Raw genomic sequence first — 17,948 nt, 5'->3', positions numbered from 1 at the left:
AATAAAAAGGGGTGCTTTTTTTCCCAAAGCGCTAAAAGTACTGGTTTTGCCTTTTATTTGTAATGTACCATCAGCCTTGCCCTTTGAGCCAAGCAAAAAAAGCACGTCTTTATTTCAATACTCATTCCTGTATACACTAGACTCTGAAAAATTTCGAAAGGAATTTTCTTGATGAATTTTATTGGAGTACTGCACTAAAATTCTCTGTGGAACGCCTTCCTGTGTAATCTTTAGGAAGTATTTGATACAGCCAGCTTTTTAAGATGTTCCATGAAGACTTGTAAACTAACGTCATCAGTCAGTACAGGAGCACCTCCAGCATCCTGGCCCCAGGCAAACATGTTGTTGTGGGTCTGAGATGGGTTCACTTTGGACAGCAGAAAGCGAGCCTGGCGATGTATAAAAAAAAAACCAGTTACGTAAGAAGGGGTGTGGCCAAGTGGATGAGATTAGGGTTTGACTTTAAAACCCAGAGGCTCCTGTTTAAAATCTCATCAGCTGTATGTTCGACTGGCTTTCGCAAAGCAAGGCGAAGGTCTTTGTGGGTCATTTCTCGCCAGTTCCAATCGTGAGTCTTAAGGTGATTCTTCAGGAAAAAAGGTTGCCGAACGATTTTCTTGAAACTTTCCCTGAATGTTCGCTACTAATCCCTGCTTTGAGAACTACAATAAAAAAGATAAGTCACCGTGCTTGCTTAAGAGATATAATGGACCAATCACGCGCGCTATTTCATCGGCTCAGGGTACATTTTGCAGAGGGTTTTTAAAGTAACACTTGAAAAAACACCTGATACGTAGAAAGTCGAGAGCACATGAAACACTGTCTTACATAGATTATTGAAAAATCACTCAACTTAAACGACGTCGACTCAAAACGTTTCTCGAGTCGCTGTTTTCAAGATCATCATTTACATCCCCGGGTAAGGGGTTTTGTGTGCGTTTTTTAGCTATCTCTTTTTTTCCTTTTCTTTTTAGGGGATAAATTGTACGCCAAAATGATCCAATAAAAAATATAGGTCACCGTGCTCGTTTAAGAGTAAAACACCATCTTACCTGAGTATCTCGATTATCGTAGATCGAAACAACAAAATTCGCCATGTTCGCGGAATGCGCGCGCTCATTCACAAAGAATTATGGGTCATCCACAACTTCTCTCACGTGTTTTGAGAAATGTTTCATCGTGTATGATCGACTTTCGCCATATTTACAATGTTGCAAATTTGACCAATGTAAAATATTAATATTAACACCATATGCGCAGTGCAATACTGAAGAATCACCTTAACCCTCGATTTTTGCTGGAATACAGTTGTATTCATATGCAAATACGACTGTTGAAACATATATAGACCTTATTCATAAATGGCGGTCAATTTATAATTATTTTGTCGAAGTGCAAATTAGCCTACCAAGCCTCGATACCATAGTGAATTGAAAAGAATTCTTGCTCTAAAATGAGGCTTGGTAGGCTAATTTGCACGTGGACAAAAGAATTATAAATGTGACCGCCATTTATGAATAAGGTCTATGGCTTATTTATAATTAAGCAACGAAATCTGACGAAGGGTCTAACGCTCCAAAAATCTTCTCGCTACTCGACCAACGTACTTTATACCAAGTTCCTGATCGCCTACTTATCTTTCGATTCACTGATGAATTGGAAGAAATTTCTTCAGAGAATATCGTTTTAATGAAACGCTTAGCAAGCCAGTGGAGGTTGCGCTCAGTGAAGATGAGTTGATTGTATTACCTGTGATCCATTGTGTTCTGTTTCTATGTATCTTGGCATTGGGAAGCGGACCTGTAAAATTTCACCCGCATCATCAACAGGACCTTGCAGGAGACCCCGGAAACTTTCATATTGAGGGTCATTCTGATAACCGGCCTTTTTCCACTGCGCAATTGTCTGTAGACAAAAGAAAAAAAAAATGTCAGCAAAAAGGCGCCCCTGTTTCACGTAAAATGTTTAAGACAATAAATAGAGAGATTTAGCTTTGCGTTTACGGCAAACGTGAAACTGAAATTTTTTCGTTTTGCCAAAAATCAAAGAAACTGGTCTGATTTTAGCTCCTTTTTTTGCCTGTTATCTACAAATGTCGCGCAACTTCTACAATGCGAGACAAAAGTTAGAATAACAGAATTTTCATGCTTTTATGACAAGCAACAGCCTGCCGTTTGACGTTTCCCGTTTCACGGAAACGCAATGCTAAATCTCTCTAATACGCGAATTCCCTGCTCTGTCGGTATCCTCCACTACAGAGAAAACGTAGACTCTTTTAGCATACTGCTGAGACGAAAATAATGTGACAAGGCCTCTTTGAATACTGTCACAGAGAAGGCGCCAAGGAGAAGCGAAATTAAGTTAATGCAAATGATGCAAACTTGAACTGAAAAGAAAGAGGGACAACAAAACAGAAATACTGAGGCACTCTGCCGATTTTATAAAGAGTGATCGAACTTGATGGACCTGCGACAAATCTTTTCCCACACCACTAGTAGTCTAATGCGGGACATGGAGTTAAAAAAGCTTCTAACCTCTCCGTGGTAAATGAGGATCTGAAAGAAGGTGTCCAGGAGCAAAATTCTGTCGGGCAAGATACTACTGGAGTCAAGCAATACAGGCTGAAAAGCAAAAAAAAAAAGAAGATCGATTATCGAAACTACATTATATGTTTTAACACCTTAAAGAACAACCCACAACGACAAAGCAACACAAATTAGCAACTGAAATATTTCAATCTAACCTCAGGTGGTCCTTGGAATGAATACGAGTACAGAATGGGCTGGATCATGATCAGCGAGTTGGTCACATCTTCACGGTTTAAAATGTGCCTGCCGAAAAGTTGAGCCCGGTTATTTGACGTTAAAATCACCAGTCAATACTTGACAAACACCTCACCCACAAAAAGATTAAAACGTTGCAGTGCAACGATTTTCGTATGTGTTCTGGGTGGAAAAATGTGAAAAGCAAATACGAGAAACGAAACTTTTCGTAGACCTAGGTAATGCCGACAGTTTCCACGAGTTCTCTGACCCAACCTCACAAAACTAATGTTATTATTAGTTCCATGTTAATTTCAGTGAAAGGATGTTGGTATTATCAAAGGACAGCAAGTCAAAAACTGGACTAGAGGTTGTTTCAACAGCGTTGGCACTGAACGTCTGAAAAACTTATTTCTATGCAGCTAGTAATACATTTTTTTTATAAAACTCAGGAAATTGCTCCAATGTTTCAACGCAGAAAATTTGACACACCCTGAGAAACTTCAATTTCGGAGACCCAGGGGCTGTCAGTGGACCTCGCCCGTTTCCTAAAACGAGGATGCAGACACCGCCTCAGTGCTACCAAAAAATGGTATAACGAAGAGGACACTAAGTTTATTAATCACACTAAACTAATTGAGACCTCGGAGGATTTGAAACGCCAGGAAAACTCACCTATAGTAAGCTGTCTCATCCGGGCTGTTATTAAACACTTGAAGGAATTGCGAACGCCTCAAATGAAACATGAACTGTACAAAACAAAGCCAGAAAAATCACGTAAAAAGGTAGAAATGCTTGAGATACTTAATCACATCTGAGGTACAATTGACATCTTTCATAATAGCGACCACATTTCTTCTTTGTGATAAATTCTAAGAAGCCTTTCTACACTGTATGTGCCGAACTCGAAACAGTCTCTGATCTTGATTGCGGTCGGAAGTCTACAGCAAACATAATGCAAAAACATCATAGGAAGCTCAGCATCTGTATCTCTCTGACCACTGACTGGGTTTGTTGTCAATGGTCCCAAGGTGATTCCACTATGAATTGCGAATGCCAATTGGCTTTCTCCTGCCAGTGGCAAGTTTATTTGAATTGCATCAAACCCCATTGAGATTTTAAATCATACCGTGTGTAAATTAGGGGTTTTGCTGATCTTGCTTCCGAAGGCAAGCATTTCTTTTTCAACATCCTCTTACCTGAGGGTATAAGGAGAAGTTCTCTGCCAGACGAAATGATCCGGGATCATCCTTGTGGTATTCACCAAACTTCTGACACAATCTTATGAGCATGCGATCTAACCACCGCAACACGTCTGGTCCGTCATCACCTTCGGCTCTAAAACGGAAACAACCAACGACGTCGTTCCCAAAGTCCCTATTTCTTCCCGTTCCCTGGTCTCGCCACGCGTGTCCCAAAACAAGGCAAAAGTTGCAAACGAAAGTTCGGTGGAAGAGACTGCTAAATGCGCCCTCTATCACAAGAAAGATTAAAAGTCCCTTCCCTGACTTCTTTAATTATCGGTGACACACGAAACCAGACCATACCTGGGTCCCTAATAAAGCTTAACAAACGTAGCGATTGTTCGCGTGCTGACGAAAGTCTCCCAGGAGATTTTCCCACATTCTTTCTGCGCAAAAAATGAGGCAATTTTCTCGCATATTTCGGGCAGGCGGCGAGAATGCGGAAATTTTACTTCGCGTTTTTCGTTTTTATGAAAAAGCTTGCTAGTCTGTCTATTATGGTTATGGTAATGTTAATGAATTTATATAGCGCATTTTCTATTGACATGTTCAAATGCGCTTCACAAGCAAGTGATCTATGGGTGAGATCGGACATCAGCATACACATTCAGTTAGAAAGCGCAGTGCAATAGCAATGTCTTGGGTTTAAGCATGTTTCTGTTTTAATCTACTCTGTAAAGCTGAAGTTGCTCCTTCAACAGCGAAAATCAATTTCACTTCATATCACTGTAAACTGATTTTGTTACTTCGCCTTCATCAAAATGAAAATGGAAGGACGAGGAATATAATTAAGTAAACTGAACAAACCTAAAGACAGCTATCCTACTCATCATAACAGCAGCTGCTTCCTGGTCAAAACTCATAGTTATGTGTTGAATGTTTGTTGAATCTACCCAGTTGCGTGCGCACGTTGTGACTCTCACTCTCCGTTGACCGCTGGAGTGTTGATACTGTGTGATAAATTGTATACAACCTCGACCACCCTGAGGCACTGGAGCTGTATGCTGCAAAAACCAAAACCGACAAAACATGTACATTTAAATATACTGCTGTTCATCAAATTTGTATATGTAATCGCATGGGCCCCAGGTCAATTATAGATTAATTTCACGCGTATTTTCAAAGTTTTCACAAAATTGCAATTTGGAAAATTTTTAAAATACAAGTGAACTTAACCCTCAATTGCACGAGGCACATTGCGATTGCATGTTTATCACATAAAGGGCAAAATTATTGAGGGCAGCCCGTTCAGTGCCATGACAAATGACAATCAACAAGCTCCCATTCGGTTAAAGTTCAACTCAATAAATTGTTGCTGTCAACAGAACAGCGATTAAAATGTATTTTATATTTGCACAAAAAAGTAGTTTAATCTGGAAGAAGATTCTCTTGTAACTTCGCTTGCTCCGGATAAGGAACAGTTAACCAATCAGGATCAAGTAATTAAGCCCTCTTGATTACCAAAAGTGCCCTCGCGTTTAAGGAAAAATGCCCTCTGTCTCAAGCAATCAGCATTCAGTAATTTTGTCCCGTATGTGATAAAAAGAGGTATCAAATCGTTTGGGTGTCTGTGCTTCGATTCGAATTTAAATTCTTACTTCAAAGGATTCAGCGGGTTTTAAATTATGCACCTGTCCAACAAGTATGATCACATAACTCCACTTCTCATAGAGCTGCATTGGCTTCCGATTGAACAGAGGATTAACTATAAGATTCTTTTGATGACCTACTTTAATCATTATCTTCGTTCTTGCTTTGCAGTCCTCGCTATATAATCTTAAGAACTACGGTGGTCGGTCCTTTGCAGTGGCCACCCCACGCCTTTAAAATTCGCTACCTCTAGTGATAAAAAACTCTAGTTCTGTTGACGGTTCAAGGAAAACGTAAAAATTATCTTTTTAATTGTTCGTATGCTAATCGTTGATACGGTTTTTTTTAAATCTTGCATCTCCCTTTTGGTATATTTTATGATTAGTTTTGTAATTTTATCATTGTACAGCGCCATTGGGAAATGGCGCTTAACAAATTTATAATAATAATAATAATAATAATAATAATAATAATAATAATAATAATAATAATTTATTATTTTGAATAGTCTATTAAATTATGTTTTGGCACAGTTCCTTGCATAAAAGTTACAATTAGCAAATGCATTGACACTGTCACAGAACAGCTACACACGACCTGCGTGTGCGAACGACATTACTGTTACGAGTCAATAACGGTTCTTTTTACCTGATTTACAATTTCGAAAAAGACTGCAACAGTTGTCTGTGGATCCAAGCCGCACAGTTTCCATGCACAAGTACCTCCAACTCCAATCTCCTAAAATGGAACATGTAATATTAACAGTCAGCCCTCCGACCAGGGTAGCAACTTCGTTGAAAAAAAAAAAAAAATCTCACCGTTTCTGAGACATTGGGCCCTTTTCTGTCCATTGATATACAAGGGCCAATAGCACCTGACAGCTTCAACTCTCTTGAAGTCTAAGCCAAATAAGAACCACACTGTTAATCCAGTCCCAAAAACAGTACAATAAAGAAAAATGTGCAAATTTATTGAATACAGAGATACTGTAAACATCTTCGCCTAAAGCTTATGTGTAATTTGATGCTTTTCCTCAAAATTTGGGTCACGACACAGCTCTTGCAATGGCTCACTTAAAAAAACAATGGACATAAAAAATACACGTATTGTTTTGCAAATTAACTTTTGACCGTACTCGACATTACATTTTGCCTTTTTGCCTCATTTTTTTCTCTTTTAATTGACCATACAAGCCACAGCTACTTACACAATAACAGGACAGACACATGAACAGATGCATGACAGGCGCAGGACAGACGCATGAAAAACTGACATCAATTTCTTAAAAATATTGGCAGTCATGTATCAGGCCTCGGTCGATCAAAAGGTGGATAACGCTATCCACCATATAAATCACTATCCAGCTGATAAACACTCGCAAAATCAATTGAATTATCCAGTGGATAGCGCTATCCACCCTTCGAACAACTGGTACCAGATGGCCATTGAAGCTTACAAGATTTACGACGTCATTTCCAGAAATTCTAATCATCAACATTCTGTGGGTTATCTCAAGGAAACACCCATCCTTCTCTCAGGTTTGAATTGCATCATATGAATGATGGTTTTTGTACACAGCCATTTCACTTTACTTGTTCCTACATTGTACGTGTATTTCATTTTTGCAAATTTTAAAGAACCCACACACTGTTCAAAAAAAAGTTGTATGGGTGTAGCCCTGGTTTAATATATTATTTTTTTATGTTCCAAATCATGTTCTACTGGATGTTATGTACAGAGAAAAAGAATCATCTAGATGCAACCGTCACCTTGACTTCCAGGGTTGCACCAAATGCCATCTTGAATTCTCCACGCATGTCTTTTGCAAAAACTCTTTGAAAGGTTTGCTTAAATAGCGCTGTGTTGAAAGAGTCACCCATCACCATGCAGCCGCTAATGCAACGAAAGCAAGAAAATCATTAGTTTTACAATTACGTGTACATGTGGCTTCATTACCATGAACCACCATCTCCTGATCATTACACTGTACATTACTTAATAATAATTATTTTTACTGTTACTGTCATTTTGAAATGTCTTGAGAAGTACATGTACATGTAGGCACGATCGACCGCGCACCGGTGGCTCAGTTGGTTGAGCTCAGTTGGTTGGCTCAGTTGGTTGAGCCAGTTGGTTGAGCATGGGCTGTCACGCGGGAGGTCGTGAGTTCAACTCTGGCCGGACCAACACTCAGGGTCTTTAAATAACTGAGGAGAAAGTGCTGCCTTTGTAATTACATCTGCAAATGGTTAGACTCTCTAGTCTTCTCGGATAAGGACGATAAGCCGGAGGTCCCGTCTCACAACCCTTCAATGTTCATAATCCTGTGGGACGTAAAAGAACCCGCACACTCGTCGTAAAGAGTAGGGCATGTAGTTCCCGGTGTTGTGGTCTGTCTTCTGTGATGTATCATGGTTGGGATGGTAAATGCTCGGAGATATTAGCTACACCAAGCTACTCTAAAAATCCGAGGGTAAATAAAGATATATGATATATGATGATGCCTGGAATAGGTGGCAGTCAAGGCATTTGGCAAGGGCAAGAGACTCTTGCCTGGTCCCCACCCAGGAAACATGGAAATATAAGCTCCAAAGGGAAGCATCTACAACCTCAGTCATAAATAGTTGTAACACCACTCTTGAACAGCACGTAACTCGCATCCAAGCTATTGATAACGCAGCCCTCCTCCTCCCTCCCTTCAATGTTGCGTTTCCCAGTTAGTTCTTGCACTGGGACCCATAACCATCAACATTGAAAGGGGAGGAGGGAAAATTTTCCGTCAGTGTTACAACATTTGTGACTGAGATTGTAGTTCCTTTTACTTATGACCATACAGTACCCAAGATGCGTTTATGCCTTTTATGCCATCTATCAAAATTACAGAATCTACATGTACCGTATGTCAAGATGAAGTCTACACTAAACAAGAATTGCATGACTATGATCATACCCGGTGACATTAGGAAAGCTTTTTATCTCATGGAGTCCAGTTTGGTCCAACTGACATGCAAATATATCCACAACATGGCCATTTTCAGCTGCACGCCGTGACAGTGCCTCATAATGCTGTGTGAACATACAGTGTAGAAATACATTGTCAATAATGGGACAAGGACATTCTGCCTTTACATGTACCTAATTACAAGCACAATGCATGCACAGAGGGACTGAGATAGTGACTGTATTAAAAGCTTTCCAACTGCATGTAACATAAAATGAATCACATGGGAAGGGTAAATTACTGTTTAAAATCAACACAATGTCATGCTCTTAGGTGGGGACATTACCAAAAACAAGGAAAGTGTTTTCAATAAGGGCAATTTTATAACAAGTGCATTTTGTACACATGTAGTACAAGTCATGTACCTTGATAGCTTTTCTGACATATCTTGCATTATCTTTCTCAAGATCATGGTGAGATCTCATTGGATTCTTCAATTCATTGTCAACAACCATGCCTGGGCCCTAATGTCACAAAAGAAACAGAGGTGGGCATCGGAAGTGAATACAGTTATCAAGAACTTTCATAAAATTAATACATAACTACTTTGAGAAGTCTCAGAAATTGATTTTCACGCAAAGAAAAAAAGGGAAGGACATACATGTACGTGTTACAAATTCTCAATAACTGTGGCCATTAAGGTCCTGATACATTAGCTTATTAATTAATTTAAATTTTAAGCTTTTAGACCCTATAGTGATTGGTTTCACTTCAAAGTCTTAAATACATTGTAGTTACATTTATATTTTGGATGGTGAGGGTATGGTTTAAGGAATTTGAAAATGGCCTCTGTAACCCGTTCTAAACACTGTACTAGCCAGTACCTTCATTATCAACAGTAAGTCCTTTCTATCTGCAATTTCTGTTGTACATTTACAGGTAAGCCCATTTCCAATAGTATTATCATTCCTTTACCACACATTTTTGTCATGAAAGTGTTGATTACCTGTGTCCCAGGCCCACCCATAAACAGCATTATCCTTCCACCTGTGTTGGGATAGGTACACTAAAAGATCAAACAGAAATACATTTTATGAAATTGCAGGAATAATTTAAAGACAACAACTGGAGCTGGATTGGGGCTTCATCTGTCATGTGATTGTCCACTTTACCCTTTACAGTGCCTTCTGTTGTTGTTGCTGTCATGTAGTGAGGGGATGTACAGCTGTACATGTAGATCAGAATCATAACAGATCCATAAGGCACCATTTTTTGTTTGGTTACCAGAGTCATTAACAGCCACAGTTTAAAATATACCTACGTCGTTCATACATCATGAAAGAATAATTTGAATCTCTTCTGGCTCCCACCCTTAAGCAATTCCCATTCTGGAAGTGAAAAACGTTTTCTTACTGACACAGATTCTAGCTTATGCTTTGTCTTGAAGGAAGAGTAATCTCATCAGCAAGTGCCGATAGCCGTGACTTCAGCACTCCTTCTGAACACTGAGCATAACAGGTGAGACAGTGACAACATGTAATCCTTATCACTAATACCTCCAAAAGACCAACTGCAATGGATAGCGCTGCTCCAGTTGACCTAAGTGGTCTCTTTCCAGTTGCAACAGGCCAAGGATCTCGCTGAAGCTCTCCCAATAAATCAGTCAGGCTCATGTCACATTTGTGGACTGGCTGGAGAAATCTACAAAGGGAGAATACACAATTTAAATTCAAGAAAACATCCACGGTTGTAGTAAGCAGTGCTCTCGGGCAGTTCCTTAAGGAATCACAAAAGATACATGGAAATATACATGTACATGTAATGTTCGTGAGGGACAGTAAATTGTCATTTTATATGGGACAGAATTAATAATGTAATAAAAATGAAGTCAGATAACCTGTTAAATGAATCGCCACCTGGTTGCTGTTGTTGGGGTGGCACAGGGCCCCCTCTCATCTGAGGCTGCTGCCCACGGCTGCTGCCTCCCAAACCAAGCATATCCTGTCGAGAAACAACCGATATGTGAACTGTGAAGGCATCCCTTCCAAAGTCATTCACTATTTATGAGGTATCAAAAAACCAATTAGGTAATTCCACAAGGACACCATAAAAGTGTAAACTATGGTAGGGTTGGTAGATGAATAAAATTGGATAAAACCAAAGACTATCCTGATGTTTCCGAAGCTCAACAAGCAGAAAATTTTCAGATCTTCATAGCCAAACCTGTATTTGTTTAGCACTGAGTTCCTTAGTTCCTCTGAATACATAACTCTTTGAACAGCCTTCACATCCAAGCTCATGAACATGAACCTGAAGGAATCACAATGACACAATCAGTAAATTTATTCAGTACACACAGTATTACAATAATATTGAATACCGGCATAATGAGCAAACCCAATCTCTCATGAATATTAAAAGAACAATATTTCAGGAATGGGATATACACAACTGTGTGTACATGTACATGTAGGTCTCTGCAAAAATTAATTCTCAGGAAAAAATTGAGAGTGAATTTTATCATGTCATCATAAATAGCTGTGTTAATTACAAAAAGTAATTTCTTACCATTTTTCCAAAAGTAATGAGCCCAACTAAAGCATTTGGTGGCATAAGACTCAAAGACATCTGCAGTGATTCCTAAATCAAGTAAATCAGTTGAAGTACATGTAAATCAACTAAGAAAATAAAATTAATATTGATCAAGAACAAATACATGTACCAAAAGTTTGAGTGTTTTACGTGACAAAGTAATAATTACACTTCCATAGCTTCATGATAGTAACAGTATTAACTGACGATGGCATGAGTCATGTGAAAGATGTCTTTAAAACGTTGCCTCGTGAGTCTTAAATTTATTTGTGACCTTCCACGGGAAAACGTACACTAACGTTTGCCCGTTAAACGGCTTAAAACTAACGGACGGTTGACGGATATTCAACGGTTTTGAAGATTGGTTTAACGTTTTTTACTAACGCTCTGACGGTTTGTGCTAACGCTCTAACGGTTTGTGCTAACGCTCTAACGGTTTGTGCCAACGCTCTAACGTTCTTTCCATCAGTTCTAACGTTCTGCCTTAGCGCTTTAACACTAAGTCTTAGTTCTAAGCTCGAAAGGCTGATTGATGACACCACAACGTAGTGAGCCATTACCGTTCACCGAACAAAGGCCATGATTTGAAGTACTAGCACCATCGTGAGCTGGCCAAAACAAATCGGATGCACATTTCAGCGAGTTTTTTGCTTTAAGAATACTACGATGTAGACAGGCCACCAGAAACGATTGCGTGACTTTTAAAATACGATTCCGAAGAGGCGCGCCCATGGCGACATAACTGCTGAATGCAATGAAGTCCGGATAAAAGTGACTAATCTCAATAAGTTTTGATCGTCGGACTCACAATGAAGCGATGCACTACTAAATTGTGAATTTCTCACGGCTTGAGATGTGTGTTGTTTGTGAAGGTATCAGCGTGGTTGTACGTCTCATCCCAGTAATGTGAGCTTCGACTTTATAACAATTATTATACTTATAAGCATTATAAACGACCTCTGCCACGGCCGTTGGCAAAACCCGGATCGGATCGGACCGGACCGGATCGGATCGGATCGGATCGGATCGGATCGGATCGGATCGGATCGGATCGGATCGGATCGGATCGGACCGGACCGGATCGGATCGGATCGGATCGGATCGGATCGGATCGACAAAACCCGGACTGGTTCAATTTTAAAAATTCCTGCCAATAGACACATGAAATCCCTGGGTCACCAGTTAAGGTTACTTCCCACCTTCACGGGTGTCCTTCCGGAAAAAAGTTCGTACTCGCGTTAGTTTCAATAAAATCATAACAAACTATACATCAGAAGAAAGCTTAGTAAATGTAGTTTACGATAAATATACTGCTTTAGCGAGTTTTTCTTTTGGTAAGTGTTAGAATTGGCGCCGGTAAGACGTGAAACCGCCGAGGGTTCTTCTGTTAAATTTATAATTATCGGGTATCGGATGCCGCTTCACGAGCAAAATGACTTCACAGTGTTGTTATTCACAAGCCATCAATCAACAAAAGCTTGTCAGGAGATTCCGATATTTAGAATAATTTCTCATGGCGTCCATTTACACAACATACCTCGCATATTTTTGGCTACTCCAACCTTAGATGCAGATATCTAAACAACCAATCAGAATATCGAAAACGCCTGAGACAATTTCTTTGATTGATGGCTTGTGAATAACAACATTGTGAAGTCATTTTGCTCGTGAAGCGGCATCCGATACCCGATAAATTAATTAGAAGAACTCTCGGTGGTCTCACGTCTTACCGGCTCCTGACAATAAAAGGAAAACTCGGTTACACTATATCTGTTGGCGTAAACTACGTTTATTAAGACTAAAAACAAAATAGGTATGCAAGGCTGGTTTTACGGCTGTGAGGATATATAGTGTTTGTTTGACCAATTTTCGTCAGGCACGGCCTGACTCCTTCAGGGAGTTAAATCATAACTCGTACATGACTCCCTGAAGAAGTCGGGCCGTAGCTGACGAAATATTGGTCAAACAAAAACTATATATCCTCACAGCCGTACAACCAGCCTTGCATAATTATTTTGTTTTTAGTCTAAATATTATTTGCTGGTCAGATCTCCCAAGATCCGGCACTTGTACTTTGTTCAGATGGCCCTTGCATACACAAACTGTCCACATTTATTAAGCTTTCTTCTGATGTATAGTTTGCTATGATTTAATTGAAACGCAAGTACGAACGTTTTCCGGAAGGACACCCGTGAAGTTGGGAAGTAACCTTAACTGGTGACCCAGGGATTTCATGTGTCTATTGGCAGGAATTTTGATATTGATCCGATCCGATCCGATCCGATCCGATCCGATCCGATCCGATCCGATCCGGTCCGGTCCGGTCCGGTCCGATCCGATCCGATCCGGGTTTTGCCAACGGCCCTCTGCCACAATCATCTCGGACCGTCGAGCCAACGGTATTTGGCAATTCCAAATAATTTTTACGGTCATGTCTACATGAGGAAGAGCAGGTCGTAATGGAGTGGATGGCTGGACTTTTGGGGCTATGACCTGGCTATGACCTGGCTATGACCTGGTAATTATAAACATCAGCACGTCCGTACATTGAAAATACACCGCGTTTTGAAGCGACTTCAGAATCAATACGTCGCCACTTCCTAATTTTGAAAACAAAGTCCCGATTTTAGGTAGATTTATTTTATCAAAGATGACAATAACAGCATTAATTCAGTGCATCCATTACTTCATTAGCTACTATAGTTGCAAAGTAAAATACAACAAATTATTATTTTCATCCAAAGAAATGTAGCATTTCATGTTGTTTTCAAAGCCGAAGTAACGATAAATTCAAAGCGGTGCGTTCATAAGAGAGCTCTTTGCTATAAATACGATAAAAGAGTTCTGTATCATCAGTTAAGATGCCGAGGGGGCAAAAAAGCTCGCGAGAAACTCCAGGCGAGTGGTTAAGTTAAACAGATATTTTTCAGTTGAAATTTGGTAAGTCATGCATCATTCAATCACATTTAATTTGGCGTTCGCGCAGGATGGGTCTTCTTTATTGTCCATTCTACCTATTAGCGTAGTTATTTCAGCTTGAAATCCGTCCAAGACTCGAAGCGCTCGACCTCAAATAATATCGAAAACTCCAGCATTGGGAGCTCCAAGGATGCGTAGCAGGATTTTCGTATACCGGCTTTAGATTGCTTTAGATACATGCTTGCAGCCGTCACGCCATGTGCTCCTCTCTGATTGGATGATGATTTCTTATTAGCCAATCACAGAGGAGCAAACGTTGTGATGGCTGCAAGCCGTCACACCAAAATCCAACTACGCTTCCTTGGAGTTCCGAATGCTGGATTTTTTCAATTTTATTTGAGGTCCAGCGCTTCGAGTTTTGGACGGATTTCAGATATAATGGCATGAAAGGAAACCTCTGGGTTTCAGCTTGCTTGGTGCGTGATTTGACACCTGTACGATGGGAATTTGTTTGCGAGTTTCAGCTTGATTGGTGCGTGATTTGAAACCTGTACGATGCGAATTTGTCAGTGAAAATCGGCTTGGTGCTGGAGCGATCCAAAATCGAGCTTTCCACCCTTGTTTTACTATTGGTACGCAGAGGTGAACGTCAAACACAAACCCTTCATTTTTCTCTGTATTTTTAATTTTTTAAAAAGCGCTCTACTACATGTAATTCTACTAAGTTGTAGAAGGACACGGCCGGTTTTCCCAAAGAGGGTCACATTTTTAAACGACGCTCTACGAATCCGCTGATCCGGAACAATCGATACAGATTATTAATTGATTTGCCAACAGAATCCAAGATTTGCCCAAGGATGAGGTTAATAACTATTATACATCTGACGTATGAGACTAACGCTCTAACGGACGAGGCTAAACCCCTAACGGACGAAGCTGACGCTCTGACGGATGAACCTAACGTTCTGACGGATAAGACTAACGTTCTAACGGATGAAGTTGACGCTCTGACGGTTTCATGTAAACTTCTAACGGACGACTAACGGATATCTAACGCTTCGGTCAATTTAACGGTTTAGCGTTAGTGTACGTTTTCCCGTGGAAGGTCACATTTTAATAATGTAAAAAAAAAATTATATACAGCTGTACTTCGAATGTTCACAAGGACGAAATTGTTCATGAAACCAATAAGTTTGAATCATTCTATTAGCTCATACACAGGGGTTTCATTCTAAAGACGCCGGTCACCGGCGGTACTGCCGTCTGTTGGTCAGCAATTTGCCTCTCACCACCGGCTAATCTGTCTTGATTTTCAGTTAAACCCTTGTAGAAGACAAGAGTGACCACTGCTTACATTGATTAGCCCAGGCATCTATTTCAAAAGTTATTGAAGCCCCTGCATACATTCTACATGTATCGGACACAACCAAGGTGCATGGCCTTCCCAATCCCCCATGACTAACAGTCATGTACAGCTGTATAGTGCAAGTGTATTAGACAAGGCTAGATGTGATGTGAAAGTGTACCTTAACAGCCTGGAAATCTTCATCATCCATACAGGTGTCCAATACAATCAGGTATATTAATGGCCCAGATCCACCACCTCGCTAAGAAAATGCAACCAATCAATAAAGCCATAAATAATATTGTTAGAGCACCTCAAAATAGTTTCAATGCTCTCAAGAGACTATGCAATTTAGTGTTGACTCCGCAACACAGTATCACCATTGTACATGTACTACATTGTACATGTATGTGAAACAAAAATTTATTTATTATTGTTGAACAAAATAATGTGGTCAATATTGTGACATGATACATGTAGGTTACTACTTACAGTAGCAACAGGAGGGATACTGAATACTGTACCTGTACTGTACCTCAAAAATGAAATCAGTTTCCCCTATCTTTTCATTGCTGGAAAGTGAATCATTGGCACTGGGTTAAGTTGACTCTTTACAAAAAATAGAAAAACATTCTAGAGTAGATTCAGAGCTACATGTACAGCTGTACCTGGATAGTTAGAAAAAAAACATTTACTACAAGTGGATCTGAATCTGCTTTTTAGAGCATTGTTTTTCTAACTTTGCAGAGTGTTTCATCTTAGCCCGCAAATCACATTCCAGCAATAATAATACATGTACAGGTAATAAATAATGATTGCTTCTTGTTAAAACAATAAGATTTTATTGGTATTTTACATGGTTCCATTACATTGCCATTACATGAGACAATGATTGCTGAAGGCTTAATCCTTCTAAATATGCAGTCCCTTGAAATTGACAAGACTGCTTTAAGCCTCCTAAATGACCAGTTGTGCAAATGAACTTCCTGGGATGCTAAAAAAAAAAAACAGTCCAACTTATTATAGAAAATGATACCAAAGCAGTTGTGTTTTACCTGCAAGGTGTACTCTATGGTGGAAAACTGTGGAATAAGCTCAGCTGGTTGATGCTGCTCGGTGATTCCAGCATACTGGGGAGGGAACTGTTAAAACAGATATTTACCTGTCAGTACACTTCAATGGTAAACCCAGACCCATCTGAGAGATAATACCACAAAACAAGGTGGTAAGCTGTCTCCTTCAGCCTACCTCTCCTACGTCTTCCTTATGGACCCCAGAAGGAAGACGTAAGAGAGGTAGGCCGAAGAAGACATAGCGAAGAACGGTAGAGAGAGAACAAGGTGAAGTTGGGTTCAAAGGTTGGACAGAAGCCGGTTATTGTGCGAAAGACTGAGAAGCTTGGAGAGAGAGAATGCAAGGCACTATTTCCCTCAGAGGCAAAAAGAAAAGATGATGATGATGAAGCTGGGGTACCAGACAAAATAAAACTCAAAAATGCCACAAAATTAATTTATGAAATTAAATTTTGACAGTACTATAATTTAGGGTTACTCACTTTTCCTGACACTGCCAGTATGTACAAGTATGAACAGCAAATCAATGGTACCTTTTCGTAAATCATCCTCCATGGCATTGTTATTTGCATAAGTATCAAATGATAACCAGTGTCTTACATGTATTTTCATTTACACAATTTTGCACAGACCTCTAATAATCTGATGTGGTTGGCAGCCATTTTGGCAATCTGTGGTGTTGATGTGGCACGATATGTTGTCAATTGAAAGGTTCATGTCATTTGTCACATACAAAATTACTGGAGAAAATTGTTTTGTTGGCTGGCCAGGAATGCACGTATGATACGAACCAATCAGGTCATTGTTACTTGAATAAATTACTTCACTAGCTGCATTTATAATCTTATCAAAAACATACCGCGTTTCGCTGAAAGCAAAAATTGCAGTGCCACACTTTGGATCGGTAGTCCACTTGACTGCGAAAAAAGGCAATAGAAATGCTAAGAAATAGGAAGATATGGTTCACAGACAGTAATAAAAAACAAGAGATTTAACTTTGAAGATAGTCACCCACAAATAGCCTCTAGTTTAAGGTTCAATGTGATGTCAAACTTACCAAAAGGGATTTAAAACTGCCCTACAAGTGTTTCTTGTGCATAAAACAGGATCATAGCAAATGGGAGGAAGCTCTGGCCTTTCCTTTAATGGTGTGAGCATACAACCAATGGGAACAACCTGAAAGAAATATCAAACCAGAGATATTCCAGTCAGCTGACAACACACAAGTAAATCTCGATCGCGAAAGCGAAATCCTTTGAGCACACCATCCGAGTAGCTTCCAAACGGCTCGAAGGCCACACATTCCAACTGAATCTAACACCATCACGATCTTCGTTTTGGTTTATAAAGTCTTGATACGTCGTCATTTTTCTCCAAAAGTAAAGGAAAATCCACCACTGTTGCCAACAATTTCCCTGCCACGTCGAGTGTGTCGCTTCTTTTTATGGCAGAAACTGGGAACTAAATTTTTTTTATTGTCGG

General features: G+C 39.8%; 1 protein-coding gene across 1 annotated transcript; it reads right to left on the bottom strand.

Annotated features, from left to right (window-relative positions):
* Nucleotides 1-82: 82 nt before the first annotated feature.
* LOC138045032 (protein transport protein Sec23A-like) lies at nucleotides 83-17,927 on the bottom strand. The gene is made up of 22 exons (XM_068891382.1): nucleotides 17,732-17,927; nucleotides 17,524-17,642; nucleotides 17,326-17,383; nucleotides 16,449-16,535; nucleotides 15,575-15,655; nucleotides 11,106-11,177; nucleotides 10,761-10,847; nucleotides 10,435-10,538; nucleotides 10,094-10,238; nucleotides 9,544-9,603; nucleotides 8,963-9,061; nucleotides 8,547-8,662; nucleotides 7,366-7,489; nucleotides 6,415-6,495; nucleotides 6,245-6,334; nucleotides 4,814-5,010; nucleotides 3,962-4,100; nucleotides 3,438-3,511; nucleotides 2,744-2,831; nucleotides 2,535-2,621; nucleotides 1,750-1,905; nucleotides 83-389 (listed from the first exon to the last, which is right to left on the bottom strand). The coding sequence occupies exons 1-22, from the start codon at nucleotides 17,831-17,833 to the stop codon at nucleotides 231-233; spliced, it is 2,325 nt and encodes a 774-aa protein (XP_068747483.1). The 5' UTR covers nucleotides 17,834-17,927; the 3' UTR covers nucleotides 83-230.
* Between the last annotated feature and the right edge of the window lie 21 nt (nucleotides 17,928-17,948).

The sequence above is a fragment of the Montipora capricornis genome, chromosome 4 (assembly GCF_036669925.1).
Source record: "Montipora capricornis isolate CH-2021 chromosome 4, ASM3666992v2, whole genome shotgun sequence".
NCBI lineage: Eukaryota > Metazoa > Cnidaria > Anthozoa > Scleractinia > Acroporidae > Montipora > Montipora capricornis.
This window is presented reverse-complemented; position numbering and strand designations above follow the sequence as displayed.